General features: G+C 40.8%; 1 protein-coding gene across 1 annotated transcript; it reads right to left on the minus strand.

The window, feature by feature from the left end:
- PARL (presenilin associated rhomboid like) lies at window positions 1–12,220 on the minus strand. Its single transcript, XM_032193404.1, has 10 exons — window positions 12,168–12,220; window positions 11,872–12,076; window positions 11,643–11,783; window positions 9,738–9,786; window positions 8,020–8,115; window positions 6,576–6,725; window positions 5,421–5,491; window positions 4,016–4,117; window positions 2,064–2,161; window positions 1–335 (listed from the first exon to the last, which is right to left on the minus strand). Exons 1-10 carry the CDS (start codon window positions 12,212–12,214, stop codon window positions 221–223), a joined length of 1,074 nt encoding a protein of 357 aa, XP_032049295.1. The 5' UTR covers window positions 12,215–12,220; the 3' UTR covers window positions 1–220.
- Between the last annotated feature and the right edge of the window lie 3,621 nt (window positions 12,221–15,841).

Consider the following 15,841-nt stretch of genomic DNA (forward strand, 5'->3'; position numbering starts at 1 on the left):
TACTGCAGGGAAATAGGATAAAAATCTTTATTGTTCCACCTTTGTCAGAGTTCATTTTCTATTGATATGCATTTCTGTAACTGTAGTTTATGTTAGGCCTCTAAGGAGCTGAGGTTTCTAATATGGAGTAGCAAAAAAAACCAACCACCTTCAAAACCAATTCAATCCCAGGTCTTCAAGTAATATACCACTTCAGCACAAGGAACCTCCATGATTAGGGTTAATTAGATCTTCCACCTCCTTTTCCTGTGTTCTTTGTCCTCATTTCATGCCAAGCTTTCACCAGAGGTTCTCTGTTCTTCCATATGAGCTCATGACCGTAAGTCACATACCACCTGAGAAAGAAAGTACTAGTTAAATTTAACTGCAACTTTTCTCAGCACCTGAGGAACAGACTGATCACTAAAGGCAGCTAGATGCTTGTAACAGTGGACAAGATTAAACTGAGGCACAAGTAACATTCTTGGAGAGCAGTGATGTTAGCTAAGCCACTTGTTCTCTTGACTCCATTTAACTTTTATGTCCTTGCTTGTTTTGGTGCTGAGCATTAAAAGGCATGAACACCTTCCAATTTCATGCTCTCATGAATTCTATTTAAAAAGATACAAAACCTACTTCCATTTAACACTGTTAAAAGAGTACAGTTGCTTGTGCTAATCCTTACTACCCCCACCAGATAAAAGGTATTTTTCTTGCATGTAAAGACAACAGAAACATAAACAGCCACACTCCTTTAAAGTGAATTTTCCACTATTAACAACTCAGTGAAGAATTAATCTATTGAAGTGTTCTGAATCCATTTATACTGATTTTCATACAGTTTTGTATAGATATAAGTGATTAAGCAGGGGAGGTCATGGAGGACAGGAGAGGGAGAAGTGGAAAGGGAAGCAATAACATAAAAAGATGTTGACAATTGTCTGTGAAGCAATGTATAGAAAACATGCAGTTCAATCTGGGAGCTAGTGGCCCTGTTTAAGGATGAAGTGGCCAAAATGATCACTGAGTAGAAAGTATATGCACACATATATGAAAGTTACTTGTAAAACTTGTCTTTACTGCATCTGATATCATATTTTAATAATATACAAGTCTGTATTGAAATGAGCAGCTGGTATAGCTGCATCAAGGTAGGAAGTAGCTACAAATTAGTAAGTCTACACCAACTGCCTCTGTGATGTCAGAGAAAGGGTGGAAAACAGACTGTGCAGAGCAAAACTTACACTAAAGTAAACAGCAAGCACAGGCAAACCAGTCTGGAAACCAAAATTAGTACTTTCCAACTTCTAGAATATATCTTCCAGACTAGTCACACTGTGTGAACAAACATTGTTAATCACTGTGCAGTCTGATCTCATGAAAAGATCAAAGGAACAGCATTCTGCAAATTTCCAAATGTTCCTAAGTTCCTTGATCAGTTTGCTGCAGAATAAACTCACTGGGCACACTTCTGCATCAAGCTTTAAATTCATTTTTTTAATCAGTCCTAGTTAAAATTCGGGTAGGCTTTTAACCTATGTTTAAAAATGCTCTTAGCAATAAGTGTGCAAGTTAAGACAACAGTCGGTGTGAAAAGGGGAAAAACTCATTAGGTAATACAGTTCAAACATGAACAATGCAGAACTGTTTGCTAGAAACTAGTTTGTAGTAGTTCTTCCCAATTAGGCTTCACAAAAAGATGAAAGCAGCAACACTGATAAACAACAGTAGAGGCTGTTTGAAGAACTTGGCCTCAGCTCATTCTCATTCAGCTCTTTCTAAACTGGTAATTAGAAACAAACATTCATACATGAGGATTTAGTTAGCTCTTCAACTCAAGAGATGTTTTAATTTGTCCATGCCGTGTTTTGTGAGAATCTACTCAGTCCTGTGACTCTCTTCAGTGTTCTGGGGAGAGAGCAGGACAGAGAAAGACAGTCCAGGCTACAGTGACAGGACAATCAAATGTTTAACCTGTCATTTAAAGACAGTTCAGCTTCTAAGTTAGGTAAGTGCAGGAAGAAAGCGAATTTGTGAGTATTCAGAAAGTGAATAGGAAGAGTTTAAATATAAACCAGACTTACATTCCAAATAGAGCTCCCCCTAGATGTGCAGCATGGTCAAAAAATCTCCAGCCTAGAGCAAGCCCTGCAGTGTCAAATGCAATTATGGCTTTTAAAGCCTGGAAAGGAAGAGAACACAGAACAGAAAGGATCAGACACAGTATATAACGAGCACTGGTAACAAAGCTTTATACACAGCAAACTTCTGGATCAAAAAGCATCCCTTAAACTTTTTATCAATGCAAACACTATAAAAAAAATTCAAAAAATGGACTCAGTCTGTTAGCTGTACTGTAGTGCCAAAATACAGTCATGAGCAACCACAGAATAATGGTGGATAGGAACGTTGTCTTCTCAAATAATCTATTTGTTCAAAGCTTTATTTCTACAACTATGTATATTTTAATCTTAGGTCAGTATATTTCCTAAACTTAGGTCAGAGAAAAAGAGAAAACTACCTGGGAAGTATTACAGTCATAAAAGACACCATAAAATAAAAAAGAGTAGTATTCTCATTCACTAATTCTGACATAGCTGAATGACACAACCTTCTACTGGACAGAACAATGTGGGGCAGCATCCCTGTCTTCCCCTCTGACAGCTATTGATCGTCACACTTTCCTAAGTGACCCATCTGTTAGAAGGAAGAAAATCAGGATGACAGTGAATAATTCTGTGGCAAGAAACATGAGCAATAGTTTAACATCCTCAGGAGACACAAACCACCATAGTTGTAATTATGCAACGTTTTACTGAATGCATTATTTCAAGAGACTGACAGAAGTAACATTAGGATGAAGTGTTACTTTAAGTAGAATTTCTTTCCTTGAGCATAGGTGTTAAAATAGCAGCTATGTTGCTATATTGGCTTTTTTCTTTTAAAAGCCCATTACAGTATACATGAGGTAGGCTATAGGAATACATTAAGTTTAGAAATTACTAAGAACTTCTAGCATTTAAAGGCTGTATCAGAAAATATTCTGAGATTTACACCATAATAGCCAGTGTTGTTCTTTATTTACTGTTGTAATGAGTGCTTCCTCATGGCAATGCTATCTGTGGCTCTGACAGTATTTTCACCCTGGTTTCTTTTCAGGAAAGATACAATTGAAGGTTAGCATGCAAAAAACTAACAACACCATAACATATCACATAACTCAAACAGAAGGGCAAGAAAAACATGAAGGCTGTATTTGAGAACATTGTTGAAATTTGTAAGCTGTATTTACAAAAAATATTAAACTGCATCATCTTAGGATGACAAAGATTAACCGCCTTAGGTAACATAGGAAAGCAACTGTTAAGTGGTGGACCACAGGCAATTAACTTATTCAAGCAAGTCAAAATATACATGAGAAGCTTTTCTTAAATGGCGTGTGTATGAACGCATCTCAAAGCATTTAATGAAAAATGGACTGCTAGTAGTACACATAAAGGGAAGTCTCAACAGTTTATTTCTAACCCAAGAATGTTCTCGCAAGTATCAACAGGAGGTGTTCTTCCAGTGCTAGAATGTTATTTCCCTTGAGACGCAAGACTCTGTTTTCTCAGTCTTGACCAATCTTACTTCAAAAAGAGAATCTAAATATTAGTCTGTAATAACTATTGCTATGCAAAATATTGCCCTTCAGAAAGACTTATATCTTTCTAATGTCTGAACAGTTTATGCACATAGTCCTCAGACAGAAGAACTCCCAATTTCCTTCACGTCTTAGTATCAGATTCGCAACACACCCATGGAGAGGATGAAATTTAAGATAATTCTGAAATCACTGCACACTTGTGTAAGTGACTCTGCCAGGCTGCGTTAACTCAGAATCAGTCTCCAGGCCTTCCATGACCTTGTAGTCTTTTTCAAAGCAAATTTAACAGCTTAGAAACTCAAATGAAGAGGACATGCCTTAAGATAAGGGATAGGCACACAAAAAAACGTTTTAAGAGTAGGATTTCTTTTGAAGTTCAAAGGTACTTACACTTCCTGCTGTAAATGTGAACATTGGAAGAAATATGATTGCTAGTTTTGCTTCAGGCATCTTTGTACATACAGCTGCAAGGACAGTCATTATAGCTCCTGACTGTAAAAACATTAAAATATATTAGAAGTAAGCCGAGATATTACGTAAGGGTAAAAATATTTTTCTGAATGTGAGCCTTTTTCCTTTTGGCTTTCATTATTTTTTCTAACACAGCCCTGTGATAGGTCATGAAGTATCACAGCAGTGTTGAGAATAAAAATAAGACTTTAATGTCAAAAACTACAAATACTGGGAAAAACTCATGCTCTTACCTAGCCTCCAATAATCAAGAAAAAAAAATCCCATTCTTAAGATATCGAATGTTAACATGCTTTTTGTAGCGAGCTCTATAGAAATTTTTATATGCATTAAATCAGACCCAAACACTTCAGAAGGGATTCTGTCTGAAGCTTGTGCCAAACAAAACAACGGAAGTAAGAGGGACAGGAACAAGAAGTCTTTCATTAATGAAACAACAAATCCCTGGTCTGTACTGAAGTGACTGCAGGCTTTTCTATCTCTTGAAAATTCTCAATGGAAAGGCTGTGAATACCATAAACTAAAGCAACGTGTCAATTTCAGTGAGTTCAACTCAGTAAAAGAAGTGGAAAGTCACATGGAAAGCGACTTGCTCCAGATATAATTTATTCATAAAATAAAGGGAAAATAAGACAGCATTAACAAAACTCTTAGAGACTTCCGGTAACATTTCTCATTCCCATTGAAAAACAAAAAACTTTGTTAAAAGCTAAATGTTTAGTAAAAGAGGAGACTGTAAAACTTGGCAAATGGCTAGGTTCACTTCAAATTTATAGCAAGTTCAGTGTTTTAAAACCTTATAGTACTAAAAATACCTGTAAAGAACAGATAACCATAACACATCCTCAACCTACCTCGTACCCTTCACGTAGTAAGACTTTGGGCAGCAGTGCTGCTTTCTGCACAGTATTCCCTATAGCTTCCACTAGCATCCCATGCTGACTCTGACTGGTTACATGATTTCTTTCAAAAGTAGTGTTTTCAGAGCAGACAATTATACACAATTATATAGTAACAGTTTTGAAATAAGTTGTAGAACTGAACTCTCTGCTCAGTGACGCAAGGTCCTGCTCATTAAGCACTCATTTACAACCCACTACAACATCTGGTAGTTCTGGGCTGTCACTGCAAGAGTTGAAATATTTGAAGAATAGCCAAGTTCTTGCACAGGAGTAACTGCTGGATTGCTTGGTTTCAGTAACCCTTCCTTGTTTCTATCATACAGAATATATTATTTTAAGCAGGTAAAAGAAGACAAGAAGACAGCAGTCTATGAAACTAACATTAGAAATTATATAGCGTCTCTTATATTCCAGATACTCACAGCTCCAAGGGATGGTTCAAACTTCCCAGTGGCCATTTTAGCAACGTAGCTGACAAAAGTAGAGACAACACCTAGAAAGGTAAAGTGACAATTAGAAACCACATCTGCAACGCAGGCAAGCATCAGAAAGCTAAACGTCATTGGTACATTCTAAAGAAGCTAATGGCTTCTTTAGCCATTAGCTAAAAGCTAAAGCTTTATTCAAGTTTAAAAAAAAAAAAAAAAAACTGTAAACTTTTCATAGGAAATTCCCGTATGTCTGCTCTAAGAGCTATTTTGTTTTGGTGACTGTGGTGGTTTTACCTTGCTAGGCACCTGAACTCTACCACAACCGCTCTCACTCCCCCCCTCAGAAGAGGAAGGGAAGAAGAAAAGGAAAAAAACCTCATGGGTTGAGATAAGAATAATTTAATTAAAGGAAAAATGATTATCACAGGCAAATTAGTATGAACTAAATAATAATGCTAAAGGGAAAAGGGGAAAAAACAAGTAAAGGCCGTGCGGAAGTGCAGAGGAAAGAAATTGCTCTCTACTTCCCACCAGTGAGTGATGCTTGACCACGTCCTTGAAGCAGGGCCTCAATGCACATAGCCATTGTTCGGGAGGACAGACGTTTTCATGAAAGCCTGCCCCTCCTCTCTTCTTCCTTTTTCCACCTTTTATTGCTGAGTGTGACATATGGTATGGAATATCCCTTTGGTTGGTTTAGGTCAGCTGCCCTGGTAATGTTCCCTCCTCCCCTCTTGTCCACCCCCAGCCTGCTGGCTCTGGGGGATTAGAGGGAGTCCTGATGCTGTGCCAGCACTGCTCAGCAGGAGACAACACTGGTGTGATACCAGTGCTGTTCTAGCTACAAGTGCAGAGCACAGCACTGTATGGGCTGCTGCAGGGAAAGTTAACTCCATCCCAGCCCAACCCAGTACAGTAACTAAGTATGACTGAAAACCAGATACTTGGATTTTCATGGTATTTTGAAGCCCAGTACCCTAAAGCCATCAGACTTCCATGTGACAGCAAATAAGCACTGCAGCTAGCATAGAGCAGTGTGTGGGGCTGAATAATTGCTATCTGTCATCATATGCTTATTAACCATGTACACTTTATTTGCATGAATACATATTTTTATATGTTGCAAATATATGTATTTCACATTACCAGCAGAAAGATACACTGCAATGAACTGCTCACATCCCAGAAGAGAGACAATGCTGCTGGAAAAACTCCATAAAACATACATATTTGCTGCCATGTGGAAAAGAGAGAAGTGACTAAACGTAGAGAGCAGCATCGGAGAACACAAGGCTCCTACAAGAGAGAAAAATTCATGAAAAAAAGTCAGTGGTTAACTTGAACATCTCATGCAGACTAGATAGATATTCATTAAGAGATACTATAAGCTAATTGTATTTAGAATCCTCAAATACAAACTATGTAATAAACCCCAAAATGTAACAAGCTTCAAATTCCATGCAATACCTCTTGAAAAATAGTACACCCCAAAAATATGCAAGCTGTATGAACAGCTACTTTAGAAAGTTTCAATTACCTACTAGGAAATGTTTCACATAAAATTTCAATCTAAAAACACTTGTTCTATGCTTTGGAGAGAAAGATTCTGATAAATGTACACAGCAAAACTTTTTATTATATTAATAGGAAAAACTATATAAAATGATTTTACTAGGAAGACTGATTCAGAATGGAAAATTTTCTTCTTCTCAAAAGAAAAACTAGTTCTTTGTGCAACAGCAGCCTTGAAAATGTAAAAAAAAAAAAAAAAAAAAAAAAAAGCCTATTAGCAGGTTTAAAGGTCAACATTATTTAAGCAGGAGAGTTTGGGATGACTGCTTTGCATAATAACTAGCTTTAGCTTTGGAGTGTGGGAATTGGTTGAGTTTCCATTTCGGCAGAAACTACTTTCCTCATGCACATTTGTCTCATTCTTTTAATTCTTTTCTCTACTGTGGAAATGAAAGTTAATTGTTCTGCTATTAAATACTAGTAACTTACTTCCCTAAGTTAACCTCTTCAAAATATTTCACATGTAGCGAAAGCCAAGTTTGTTTGTTTGGCAGGAGGGGGGAACACAAGACCACCCAAAGTTTGAAAAAAGGTGCCTGTACATAGCATACTGACTAACGTTTTATGAAGACTGGGATGATTAGTGTTCTGTCCAGGAAAGCAGCTGGGGCTGATATCGCTAATAGAAGTGCCTCTTCATCTTTAGGAAGGCAGGAACTGCATCCCACTGAATGCAGTAAGAGGCCAGGCAACAGTTCTGATATTACAGTATTTAGAAAAGTACTGGTGGTGGTTTCTTCAAAAAAAACAAAACAAAAAAACAGAAACAAACAAAAACAAAACCAAAAAAAAAAAAAAAAAACAGAAACAAAAAACCTACAAAATGGATCCATTACCTCTAATTTTTTCTCCATTCAAAGAGTTTCCTATCTAGACAAAATGACGTGTTTGGGCATGACTGAGCTTACCTGCAGCTCCATCACCCACAAGCAAAACACCATCCCAAGCTTTTGCGGTATGATCAAAGGCTCTATTATACACCAACATAGACAATTCACCCAAATTACTGTTGACTTACTGGAGGATGGATCTGAGGTGAAATATGTAAACATAATCCGTCGCATACCAGGCAGCCTCCATAAACAGAATACGAAGACATTTGCAGCTATAATACCTAGTAAAAGGGAAAAGTATAAACAAATTTTGAATGTAACATGCCAAAATTCTTACTGTAAACAGGCATTCAGAAGTACGCTTGCAAAAAATCATACCATAAACTTTATGGAGTTTAGAAAAAGCAAAAAGAAATACAGGAATTCAGCTTATATAATGGAAATCTTAGCAATAGAACATTTAATTGCAACTGTTTTATTTTGACGTACAATGTAACAAATGCAGCAATCCAGGAAATCTGCACTGAAAACATTCAAGCTCTGGTTTCAAACTTACGTTCCCCTATAGAGCCAATGAAGGAAAAAACAACTAAAAGAGGTCCATTTCTTGCCTCTAGCTGCTTATTTCCAAATGCCACCAACCAGCTGCACTTAACTGCACACGGAGAAGAGAAGGCTAAGGGAACCATACAAACATGCAGTATACATCCCTTCCACTTTACAGACAGGTTTGGGTTTGAAGGGATTCTATAATACCAGTTAGATATGAAGTGTAAAAAGTTGACTTGGCATTGCTAAAGCATAGTCATCCCTGTGAGATGCAAACACATGATTTTTTACTTCAGATGTTTACTGTGGTCTTATTTTAGTTTAAAAGAGAGTATACAATATTAGAAATACTGAGATGCAAATTTGTTTCTTGTTTACGGTGCCTCCTCTATTATTATAGGAACAGCCATTTACAGCATTTTACAATAGCTAAAAACATTTAAGGGGAAAATTGTGCTTCCTTTACAGAATAGTAAATATCACATAATGATTCTCTATTTGAAGTTTGTAACAAAACGTAAGAATGGTGAGAAACTGCAATGTGTAAGTCCTAGAACCAAAACTTCTATACATCTCTTGACACTCTATCTTATTCCATGATGTTAGAGGAAATATTTTCCTTGTATGCTGCAGCAAGATGTCAAAGAAGCATCAACCGTTTCAGTACAGTAAGCCCAATCTTGTGATGGCAGTCAAGGGCAAGTATCCCAATGGCTCAGGATACACCAGCTAGAATTTAGATAGTTTATTAGATTAACCAGATGTTGAGAGATGCTCCAAAGAATAGGAGTCTTCACCCTCCAGACCCAATGCAACGCTTATTTGTATTGTGACCTGACTGGATGTTGAAAAGTAATTCAAGTCATTGTACAATGTAGAAAAATAAATAACATAGCATAATGTTATATTCCTCCCTGTGGTGGTGAACACAGCCATACTATTTAACAGAGTACGCAACTCCAGCCAACCTTTGTTGGGTGAGAAAAACCACACAATTACTTAATCTTTCAAGACAGTGCTTACAGAATTGCATGGAAAAAGCACGTAACTAGCTCATGTTACTTCTAAAAGTATTTTCTGTTTTTCTGCGGTTCCTGAAAAAAAACATTCCAGGGGCAGGATTCTAGCTAATCCTCTCCAATCTCACACAGATGCACAGGAATTTTTGATGCACATAAAAATACATTCTGAGAAAGAAGTGTAGCAGAAACCACATATGTGCAGGTACAAGTTTACACATGCTTGGTGCCTAACAACCTAAACGTGGTATGAAAGCCATCTGTTTTAACATACTGTACCTGTTTGCCATATTTCTCTTCCTGTGAATGTCTAATACTTGTAAGCTAACACAAACCTGTCACAGTCCGCTGACCCTCAGTCAGGTTATTCCACCAGCTGTTAACCTGAAACAGAATTGGTATTCATCAGTGCCGTTGTGGGGTATTTGCCATTTCAGAAATAGTCACAGAAAGGTCTACCTTTTTAAGAAAAGCATTTGTTTGAAATCTGTCAAGGAAATCAGCTTCAAACTTGTTATTTTTCTTAGTGATTTAGCTTTTCAAGTCAGCATTTCCTTACTCAAGAGTAGTTCTACTTTCCTTCTCATTTAATATCCAAGAGTAGATCAAGAGTTTCTTCAAAAAGAATGGGGTTATATCATTTTGCAGAACTTTTTGCAGGGTTACCTCTGCTTGTACTGAAGAAGGATATAGCCCATAATGCTTACTTTAGCAGGTTACCAAAGATAGCATCGACCTTGCCTCGACTAAGCCTCACCCTAATGCTATCTAACATCACACCACCCACCTTTCAGAGATTCCACTTTTGTGCCAGGGTCACTTTTGCAGAGGTGGCTCACAAGATGTGGAATCCATTCCCCCTTGCGTCCAGCTCACCCAGCCCTCCTTCAAGTTTAAAACCCCTGAAAAAGTTTATTTTGAGTGCAGTCAGCCCACACGCAAATTCCATCCCCCGCTTTCCCTTTTTAAGCTTTCCGAATTATTTTGGACAAGTATTTTCTTGCTAGCTCCATGACCTTCCAATTATATCAATTGGGGCAACGTCAAAAACTCAGTTATAGGCTGGAGGCAGGAAGAAATAATGCTCTATGAAACTACCTGTGTGCGACCTGGTACCTGTGTAACAGCTTCACTGCATTTTTTGTTTAATGCTCTGGCACAGGACAGATATCAGTATCTCCTACCAATTTCTCCAGCAGAAAGACCATAAACTAAGATGATTTTCCTATAACACAGTAATAGAATGCTCTCAGAGTCTATTGGGAGGTCCTGAATCTAAAACCAGAACTTACCTACTGAAGACAGGGGCTGGGAATTTAAGCCTATTAACAACAGGGTGGTTTTATTTCTGGATAGCTAGTCAGCAAATCTTCTCCTTCAGGTTTTGAAGGAAACCAGAAGTACAAAACCCAAACTATTTGACATATAACTCAGGGGCAGTCACATTCTCACCTGCACTTCATATAAACTGAGCAGGAAAGCATGCCCATTTGGAAAAAAGTACCACAGCACACACACTTGGCGCTACAAAACCAGCTCCCATGTGCCATCCAGGATACCATGTTCCTCCAGCGGCCCCACCTCCCTCAAAAAAGCAACCAGAACAAGCCTGGTCTGCCACATGCTACAGCAGTAACCTTGAAACACACGTGTATTTTTTAGTTTTAAATATGCTTAACTGAACAGTGAATGACTGGTATCTTCCAGGATGCCAACTAACTGTACGAGTCTTGCAGCAGTTATGTTGTTCTTACTGCCCAGATGTCAAAGCGAAGTAGCTGGATGGAAACCTTGTCTTTCATTACAAAAGCCCCTCAAACCCTGATGGTTTGTGCAGTAAAGTCTGAAAATCTGAATGTGTTTCATTCAAAAACAAGGAAATACGCTTATTGTCCAGAATTTAAGCCAGTTCCATCACCTCTGGGAGCTCAAGTTTGGTTTTGAGAAGGCTTAAAAATGGCAATTTGAAGTTTTTGATAGTGAAGAAGCAAAAGGTGTATTCTTTAGCTATTTACTGACTACTCCTGACCTCTCCTCCACACATTTCAGGGTGAACGTGGCATTTGTCTGCTATGTGGGTTGCGCAGTGATGCTGTGAATTAGTTTGTTATCGCTGGTTCTACCATTATTTTTCCTGGAACAAAGTAACGTAATTTGCTTAGAATGAGGAGCAGTTTGCTGGGCGCCTGTCCCCTCTCGGCGTTACAAGCCTGAGCCATACTCGGTGCGGGCACACGTACCTGCTTTCTGAAGTCGCCCCTCTTCTGCGGGCGGATTCTGTCCAGCCAGTCCGCCCGAGCTCCCTCGAAATACGTCTGGACCCGGGCCTTGAGCGCCTCGTACTGCCAGATGGCAGCGGCCCCGAATGCGGTGCCTGTGAACTGGGCAACGGCGGGACAGCCTCAGCCCGGGCCGGCGGCCCGAGGCCGGGCCTCCGCCGGCTCCCTCCCCGCCCGCCGAGCCACTCACCCCCACGGCGAACAGCAGCGGCCTGACGAGGCGGCGGGCCGGGGGGCGGCCGGCGCGGGCGGGCGGCGGCGGGCAGAGGCTGCGGCGGGGCGGTGCGGGGCGCGCCTCAGCGGCGGGCGGCTCGGCGGCGGCGGCGGGGGGGGGCTCCTCGGTTCGCGGCCGCGCCCGCCGGAACCCCCGGCGCGGCTCCAGCAGCACCGTCAGCCTGCGGGGGGAGACAGCGGTGGGGCGGGGAGCCGGGATGCACCCCCCGCTCCCGGCCCGTTCCCTCCCGCCCCGGCCCGGCCCGGCCGTACCTGTGCGCCCGCGGGCCGGCGGCGCGGGCCCAGCACCACCACGCCATCTTGGGCGCCTCCCCGCCCGCCGAGAGCTTCCGGGGCGGCCGGCCGCCATCTTGCGGGCGCGGCCGGGGGAAACTGCCTCAGCCTAGCCCGCCCCGGAGGGGCCGCCATGTTGGGAGGGGAGGCGGGAAGGAGGGGCCGCCATGTTGGGAGGGGCGTGAGGGAGGGGCCGCCATGTTGGGAGGGGCGTGAGGGAGGGGCCGCCCGGGGGTTTGACTGACGGGACCGGGGCTGACGAAGACCGACAGCGAAATAAATAAATAAATAAATAAATAAATAAATAAAACGGGACCGGGGCTGACGAAGACCGACAGCGAAATAAATAAATAAATAAATAAATAAATAAAAGTGTTCGCTTTGTAAATTGCTTAATGGAGTTTGAAGAAGCGGTGTGCGCCTTTCTGGTTACGTCGGTTGGCATGGGCGCGGTGCGTGCCAGGCACGGCTCAGGCATGAGCGAGCGGAGCTGCCGAAACGAAGCAGCTGAACAGGCAGCGGGTTATCTGAGGTGTGCACCAGGAGGGAGTCACATGCTGCTGCAGGAAAGGTCCCGCATGCGTGTGAGGGAAGCGTTTCACATGCAAAGCGGTTGTGTAATCTGCAGCCTTGGAGTCGGTTTTGTTTTGACTGGACAAGCCCCGAGCCACCCGGCCCATCTGCGCGGCGGTGCTGCAGCACGAGGTGGGACAGTGCTGTCTGCTGAAGTTCCCTCCAACCTCAGTTCTATAATTCATTGTATGGAAGGAAAGTTAATAGCAAGATGGGAAGATTTGTATGTTTTAGGAACTTCAGGTGACTGGTCACTACAGGCTTGATTAGAACATTAGCAAGCTTATCTGCTTCAAGAATACAGTGACAAAGTCAAATCATTTGGAAGTAGAGGGGAAAGCAGTTGAGGTTGTTTCTCTTTTCCCTTTTTCTTAACACGTGAAAGATTTTACCTTCTTAAGTCAAGGCCATGACCTGAGGAAACCTCTATAAGCTTGTGATGGAGGGCTGCTTATGTGCTATAGCACTGTATTTAAGTCTGTATTTTATCTCTTTCTAATTGCACTGTTGGTCATGGGTCAGCCTTGGGATTTGCTTGAATAAAGCAATGCTTAGCAGATTGAAAGCTATATGTTGCTGGTGTTAAAAAACACACATATATAGGTACATGAAAACTGCGGTAATCAGCTCCCTGTTTTTCTATGCAACAAAATTAAAAAGAAGTAAAAAGAAATGTTTGATTTAACTTGGCAGCTTAGAGTCTTTTATCACTTTTTTTTTTTTTTCAGGGACCTTATCAGGAGTGTTTTGTTTGTTTAAGTGGCTTAAATATTTTTCTTTGTTAACTCTTCCCGTCCTGTGTTCAAACCCCATACAGTTTGGCTGTGCTGTTTTTCAGACTAAGGTGTTCTTTTTGGTCCCCACGGCTTATTTTTATCACATTACAGACCTTAGTTGTATATGGCCTATGGGTGAAGTTTGCAAGGGATGATGCTCTGGGCACGTTACGTATTTGTTTAAACATAAAACATTGTTTTGTGGTCAGTTATACTTGAATAGTTGCAAAGTATATTTGCTGTTAGTTGTGCTATCATTTCATTTCTATAAACAGTGAAAGTTTATAGCACCTAGTAAAACCAAGTCCTGAACGGGTGTGTGCAGTACTTGTTGAAAGAGGGGGATAGACATTGTGGTAGTTGAAAGAAGCTGCTTTTGAAAGCTTCTTTTGCCAGTGGGAAAATGCTGCTGGGAGTATATAAAGAATGTAAGGAAAGTGGATTTGTTTAAACAAATTAATGGCTTCCCTCTGTTTCTTCCTCTGGCTGTTGTTTTACCCACTGGAGACTTGCATTTCAGGAGGGGCTATCTGTTCCTGCCCTGTATGTCCTATCGATAAGTGCCTCACCAGGCTCCCAGTCCCTGCTGAGAGACCAGACCCACCGCCTGCCCCCTAAGGATTCAGATACCAGCACTGTGTGCTTCACTTTCCAACTAGTAGAGGCTTTCTTGGCATGTTTGGAAAATAAGATGTTTTTCAGCTGATCTGTCATATGTCGTGCCATCAGGGTTTAGTCATCCTCCCACTTTACATTGCCATGTAAATTGAATTGAAATATCACCTTCTAGTTTCAGACCCATTCTGCATTTTACTTGTGAGGAATATTTACACACAGTATGGAGCTCATGGGTGTTATTGTTGGTACCGTAAAGGAAGCTCCGGTACAGGAGGCTGTAGCGAGGTGGGGGATGGTCTATTCTCCCACGTGCGTGGTGACAGGACGAGGGGGAATGGGCTAAAGTTGTGCCAGGGAGGTTTAGGTTGGATATTAGGAAGAACTTCTTTACTGAAAGGGTTGTGAGGCATTGGAATGGGCTGCCCAGGGAAGTGGTGGAGTCACCATCCCTGGAGGTCTTTAAAAGGCGTTTAGATGTAGAGCTTAGGGATATGGTTTAGTGGAGGACTGTTAGTGTTAGGTCAGAGGTTGGACTCGGTGATCTTGAGGTCTCTTCCAACCTAGATGATTCTGTGGTTCTGTGTTATATTACCTTTAGCTGACACATTAATACTGGACAGTTATTTTAAGCATGCTGGGTAGAGGAAGGTTGTTCATCTGTATTTTTGTGGAATCTAACTTCTAAGCTTCCTCACTTGGAAGCATGTAATATTTCAAATTACAGTATTTTAATGAGAAGTTTATGCTTACACCTATGTCCTACCCATAGTGATGGCTTATAGTTTTACCTTATTTTCCTTACTGTTAGGAGTGAATTGTGATTGCCTGGGTCATACCAACGTAATGTAAGACAGAAACAGTCATTTGAATTAACAGTCTGCCCATGTGGTACAAAGTCTGCTTAAATTTATTGCTTAATTTAAATTTATCATTTATTTCAAATATTTTCAGTTGACAGTTGTGTGTGCTTTGAAGAGGTTACACAACCACTTGAGAGAAAAGTGCTCCCTTCTCAACAGGAGATTAAACTTTCATAGTGGAATATACATGCTTTTAGGAGTGGAATAAAAGTAATCCTGCTTCCCCTGTGTGAATGAATTCCCGCTGTGTTGTAGTCATTTAAAATGAACGATTATGGGAGGAGGCTTGAATTTTTTTTTTTTCTTCTTCTTAATGCAGAAAACTTGTATATTCCATTGCAGTGTGGGCTCCATCCTAAAACAAATCCCATCTTCTGTTGTTTGCCTGTCTTACAATAAATGCAGGTTTTCATGAAAGCAGCATCTTGGTGACAGGTGCAGCAAAAGCTTCAAGTAAAACGCTCATTATGAAAATTGTAACAGTATTTTTCTGCATTTCCTTGGAATCTGATGGTGCGTGGGCAGCTCAGCGGCACTGACAAAGCAAGTTATATGCCAGTGATTACCAGGTTAATCTCAGTGTTTTGCTAGTAACTTGCACAATTTTGTTGTAATTTTCTTGGTTGAATCATCCATTTCACTGAGACTTTGCTGTAGCAAAAGGCCATGTCTGAGCCTTTGTGCAACAGTTGGGCAGTGCTATAGCCCTGGGTCCTTGATTTTTAGAATGGGGGGAAAGGTCCTAAAGAGTACAAACCTTACCCTTCTGTTTGATCAAACTGATCCTCACAAAGTGCTGACATTACTGTCTGGCAGGAAATGATAG

Source organism: Aythya fuligula, chromosome 9, assembly GCF_009819795.1.
Source record: "Aythya fuligula isolate bAytFul2 chromosome 9, bAytFul2.pri, whole genome shotgun sequence".
NCBI lineage: Eukaryota > Metazoa > Chordata > Aves > Anseriformes > Anatidae > Aythya > Aythya fuligula.

What these genes read in the sequence shown, in the direction of transcription:
- PARL (XM_032193404.1), bottom strand. Translation starts at nt 12,214, where the DNA reads ATGGCGTGGTGGTGCTGGGCCCGCGCCGCCGGCCCGCGGGCGCACAG. An exon ending in GGGGCGACTTCAGAAAGCAG is followed by an intron (nt 9,787 to 11,642) that starts GTACGTGTGCCC and finishes ATTCTGTTTCAG; the next exon opens with GTTAACAGCTGGTGGAATAA. An exon ending in TCACATTTACAGCAGGAAGT is followed by an intron (nt 2,162 to 4,015) that starts GTAAGTACCTTT and finishes CTTCCTTTCCAG; the next exon opens with GCTTTAAAAGCCATAATTGC.